The sequence below is a fragment of the Eimeria mitis genome, genomic scaffold (genome assembly GCF_000499745.2).
Source record: "Eimeria mitis Houghton genomic scaffold, Emh_scaff1700, whole genome shotgun sequence".
Lineage (NCBI taxonomy): Eukaryota > Apicomplexa > Conoidasida > Eucoccidiorida > Eimeriidae > Eimeria > Eimeria mitis.
This window is the reverse complement of record NW_013570016.1, coordinates 4553-9715: the sequence shown is the minus strand read 5'-3', so window position 1 is coordinate 9715 and position 5163 is coordinate 4553. Positions and strand designations below refer to the sequence as shown.

General features: G+C 55.3%; 2 protein-coding genes across 2 annotated transcripts in view; both read left to right on the top strand.

The window, feature by feature from the left end:
* Positions 1–233: 233 nt before the first annotated feature.
* EMH_0042080 (protein kinase, putative) lies at positions 234–3403 on the top strand (the record flags this gene model as incomplete). Its single annotated transcript, XM_013495700.1, is given in 4 exon segments — positions 234–686; positions 959–1167; positions 1465–2057; positions 2061–3403. Coding segments are annotated over 4 exon segments (2598 nt in total).
* Positions 3404–3721: 318 nt separating this feature from the next.
* The window catches only part of EMH_0042070 (proteasome subunit alpha type 7, putative), a gene marked incomplete at both ends in the record, with an annotated part of 3589 nt that continues 2147 nt past the window's right edge, over positions 3722–5163 (top strand). Inside the window, 3 exons of the mRNA XM_013495699.1 lie at positions 3722–3742; positions 3950–4021; positions 4230–4459. Of these exons, the coding sequence (XP_013351153.1) occupies positions 3722–3742; positions 3950–4021; positions 4230–4459 (323 nt within the window). The remainder of the gene's footprint in view (positions 3743–3949; positions 4022–4229; positions 4460–5163) is intronic.

Below are 5163 nucleotides of genomic sequence, written 5' to 3'. Positions count from 1 at the left end.
CACTGCATACGATAGAGCCACCCTTACAACCAGCCATATTGTGTCGCTTCCTTGGCCTCAGTTGTCTACATGAATTACACATGCAGCTGGTGCGTGCATCCTGCTGTGTAGTGTACATATATCATGCATGCATGCATGCATGCATGCATGCGTTTCTGTTTGTTTGATTGAGTTTGGTGCTGAGGTGTGTGTTGGGGCTGTTATATAACAGGGACGTGAAACCCGAGAATCTGATGTTCCGTCGTCGGCTGCCCAGACGTGGCAGTGGTGGTACAGCCGCCTCTCTGCTGTATCGCCTGCAGCAGGTGCATCCGCAGCAGCAGCAGCAGCGGCAGCAGCAGCAGCAGCAGCGACAGCAGCAGCAGCAGCGGCAGCAGCCGGCGCCGCAGCCGCAGCAACGGGGGATTGAGACAGCGGCTTTCTGTGGGGGTGGGTCTCCTGTGGGTCCGCGTAGTTCAGGGGCCCCGTTGCTGTCAATGGAGGAGCAGCACGAGTTGCTGCTGATAGATTTCGATACTTGTGTATTCATCGAGGACCCTATGGGGGCCCCCATGGATGCAGGGGGCCCCCAGCGGCGCCTCGTGGGTACCTATGGGTACCTGGCCCCTGAAGTACTGATCTCAGGCAAATATTCAAGAGTTTCAGACCTGTGGAGTGTAGGGGTCATCTTATACATCTTAATGACAGTGAGGCTATATATATATATATATATATATATATATATATATATATATATATATATATATATTGTTTATGCGTGTATGTGTTTGTGTAGGTTTATATATATGCATTGATCTGCGTGCAGCAATGTACACGTGCCTCCATGGGTGCCTCTGTTTGTATGTGTTGCAAATTCACGAATTTTTTTTCGGCAATTTATGTTGAATATAATATAAAAAATAAAATATAATTAAATTAAAATATTATTTTTAATATTTTATGATTAAAATTTATGTAGGGTTCTCCGCCGCTGCCTATGGAGCTGATGACGTCGGCGCGTTCTGCACTGACGGTGATAGAAGATATAGCCACACAGCACGGGGGTATAGACTTTGCTGCTGCATCTCTTTCTGAGTTTCCTCTTGCTCGTGATCTATGTATACGGCTGCTTGAACTTAACCCAAAAAAAAGAATACAAACTGCAGCACAAGCCATACAACACCCCTGGTAAGCAGAAACACACACACACAACAGCAACTGCAGCTGCAGCAGCTACACCAGAAACTACTGCAGCAGCAGCTGGGCAGACACTAGCAGGGGTGAGGCCAGCTTGCAACACCTGCAGCAGTAGCTGTATCTGCTGCTGCTGCTACTGCTGCAGCACCTGCAGCAGCAGCAAGTGTAGATGGAAGGATCTGCATGTTTGTATTTTTATGTATTGAGGTGTATACGCAGGGGTTTGTTGTGTGTGATGTTGTTCTATCTTTCTTTATATTTGTTGTTTCTGCTTTCTATCTGCTGCAGGCTCGACAACGTGAGACACCGATGGCTGCCTGCTCCCCCCGCTGTCCTCTCCCCTCCTCTGCGGCTGCATGCAGCAGCATCTGGGGGGGTGCGGAGCCGCGTTCAGCCCCCCGCTGGTGATGATGCTGCAGTTGCTCTCGCGCTGGTGGACCCAGAGGAGCCGGCAGGAAGCGTGGCGCAGCCCCCCGCAGCAGCAGCAGCAGCAACAACACCAACACCAACAGCAGCAGCAGCACCAGCAGCAGCAGCAGCAGCAGCGCCAGCAGCAGCAGCAGCGGCAGAAGATGGCGTGCCGCTTGAAAGCGAATGCTTAGAACCCCTACAGACACCCCAGAGCTCATACGGGAGGCTTGTGGAGGAGATTCCTCTGCTGCCTCCCCATGTCGTGCAGGAGCGAACAGCAGCAGCAGCAGCAGCAGCAGCAGCAGCCGCAGCAGCAGCAGCAGCGGCAGCAGCAGAAGCAGCAGTAGCAGGTATAGCAGCAACAAATCCAGCAACGACGAGGGCCTCCGATATTCTATTAACAGCCGCCTCCCCCCTGACAGGAAGCCAGACAGGAGCTCAAGACAGCAGCAGCAGCAGCAGCAGCAGCANCAGCAGCAGCAGCAGCAGCAGCAGCAACAGCAGCAGCATCAGCAGCAGCTGCAGCTCCCATCTGTATCTTCCTATTGAGGAGCGTATTCCAACTTTTGCTGCGCAGCAACCGGGCAGCAACCCAGAGGTAAGCAGCAGCTGCGGCAGCGCGGACGACAGCAGCAGCAGCAGCAGCAGCAGCAGCAGCAGCGCTGCTGCGGAGCAGCAGCAGGCGATGGGGGTCACGAGTTTGTTTGACTCCCCAGAGGGAGAAGCAGCCCTAAAGGAGAGGCCGAGAGACAGCAGCGAGTGGAGCTGCACGACTGCATCAGGAGGATACCGCAGCAGCAGCAGCAGCTGCAGCAGCAGCACCAGCAACAACGGCGGCAGCAGCAGCCTCAGCAGCAGCGAATGCGCCACAGCATCCCCCTACGGCACACCCAACTACCTCTCCCCTGCCTGCCGCGGTGTTCTGCTTCCTGAGGACTGCTGCAGCAGCAGCAGCTGCAACGGCTGCAGCATTTGCAGCAGCAGCAGCAGCCCGAGTAGCCTCATCAGCCCCAGCAGCAGCAGCCCCAGCAGCAGCAGCAGCACACACAATGCTCCTGCTGCTGTTGAGGGCTCGTTGCTTGAGCCTGAGGCAGCTGAACCTGACAGCGCGCGGTCGCCGCTGCTGCAGGGTGGGGCTGCTGGGGTGTATACGCAGCTCCCCGCAGAGGGGCGGACAGACACCGCTGCATCTCTAGGAGCCATGTACCAGCAGCAGCTGCAGCAGCTGCAGCACAGGCTGCAGCAGCAGCAGCAGCAGCATCCAGCGGCCCAGCAACTGCAGCAGCTGCAACGCATGCAACAGCTGCAGCAGTTACAGCAGCTCCAGCATCAAGAGAACGAGCTGCAACAACTGCAGCAGATGCACAGAGAGCAGCAGCAAGTGCTGCTGCAGCAGCCGCTGCCGCCAGCTGAGGGCCTCCAGAGCGAGGCAGTCTCTACCCTGGGGCCGCCGGGGGCCCCCCAGACAGCGGAAGGGTGTGGGGCCCCCTTGACGTCGAAGGAGAACTGCTGCTCCCAGCAGCAGCACAGCCACCACTGCAGCAGCAGCAGCACAGCAGCAGCAGCAGAACCAGCAGCAGCAGCAGCAGCAGCAGCAGCAGCAGCAGCAGCAGCAAGTCAGCTGGGGGCTTCGCATGTGCAATACTCCAGCAGTGGCGATCCCTTGGCGGGGGCGAGCGGCCTCATCTGCAGCTCAGCAGGGCTGTCTACCGTACCAGACCTCTCAGCAGCAGCAGCAGCAGCAGCGGCAGCAGCAGCAGAGGCAGCAGCAGCAGCAGCAGCAGCAGAAGCAGAAATGGCAGGCAAGGATGCGTAGATTGACCCGCAGAAAGGTTGACAGCTTGGGTGCCTTGCATCGAAAGTATTTATCTGGACTCCTCCACCCAGCAGCAGCAGCAGCAGCAGCAGCAGCAGCAGCAGCATCAGCAGCAGTAAGAGCAGCAGCAGATGCAGCATATCCTGCGTTTGTTTGCTGCTGTCTGTGGGGATCGCGTCCAGCAGCACTTCTTTGAAGCTGCAGCAGCAGAGCGGAGCAGCAGAAACAGCAGCACAACAGCGAGCAGCAAGCACCAGCACCCAAGAGAGACCCCAGCTAGCTAGCTAGCTAGCTAGCTAGCTAGGTTTCGTGAGTTCTATGGGGGAGGGAAATTCGAAGGTATTTGTTAACGAGGCTAGCAGCAGCACGGAGAGCAGCAGCAAGACAAGCTACAGCAGCAGAGCAGCGCAGCAGCAGCAGAAGAGCAGCGCAGCAATAGCAGCAGCAGCAGCAGCAGCAGCAGCAGGAGCAGGAGCGGGAGCAGGAGCAGCAGCCGCGTTTGATTAAGGTAGGATTGCTTCAGAAGACAGCTGTTTCGTGTTGCAGCAGGCCACAGGAGAGCAGCAGCAACAGCAGCAACAACAGCAGCAGCAACAGCAGCAACAGAAGCAACAGCAGGTGCAGCAGAAGCGGCAGCTAAACCAGAATTTGTAGTACGCGGCGCCGCAGCTGCAATCGATGGCGGCATTCAGGCTTCTGCTGCTGTCCTTTGCTGGTTTCATACACGGGCTAGGTGCAGCAGCAGCAGGAGCAGCAGCAGCAGCAGCAACTACATTAGCAGCTGCTGCTGCAGCAACGGTAGCACCGCGGGTCACCATGAGTTAAGAAATGGGAGAAGCAGCAGCGTCAGCAGCAGCAACAGCAGCAGAGTCGCCAGCAGCAGCCGCAGCCGCAGCAACAGCGGCAGCAGCAGCGGCAGCAGCAGCGGCAGCAGCAACGGCAGCAGCAGCAGCAGCAGCAGCATCAGCGCCAAGAACAGGTTGTAGCTGCGTCGTTTGCCCCCACGAATTTCTCCTTGATGAGTGAGGGAGGGACCTGTGTGCTGCTGGTTGAGCTGTACGTACACCGCAGCCTGCAGCAGAGAAATTTATGTTGGCTTAAGAGTAGAAGCAGGTTTGTGTTTAATAAAAAATAAAGGGATGCATGCATGCGAGGTGTACAGGCAGCTCAGGTGTACAGGCAGCTCATGTGCTAGTTCAGCACTGAGATACCTGCTCCCCATCTGTCTGTACACCGGAGCTGCCTATACACCGGAGCTGCGTGTACACCTGAGCTGCGTGTACACCTGAGCGCGGCGCAGCAAGGGCCGCCGCGCTGCTCTTTTGTATGGGTGGGGGTACTGACCGCAGGGATGGATTGCAGCAGGTGGGGTTGTTGTTATTTGAGTGAAAGTAAAGAAAAAAAATGTAGCAGCAGAAGAAGAAGAGAAGGGGTGGTGCATGCAGCAGCAGCAGCAGCAGCAGCAGCAGCAGCAGCAGCAGTCTGTGGCTGCTGAGGTGTACGTACAGTACACCCCACAAACTACTAGTAGCGAGAGGCCAAGGGCCTGTTTATTTGTTTCTTTTTATTATTTTCTTTGGGTCCCCCCAAAGGCATCCGCTAAGAACACCACCCCCTTTTGTTTATTTATTATTTATCGCGTTTATATTTTTGTTTATTTTTTTATGTTCACTGCTTTCTATTCATCTTTTACTTATACTCTTCTATCCTTTTATTTAATTACTAATAAAAATATAGATTATAAATAACAAAAAAAACAG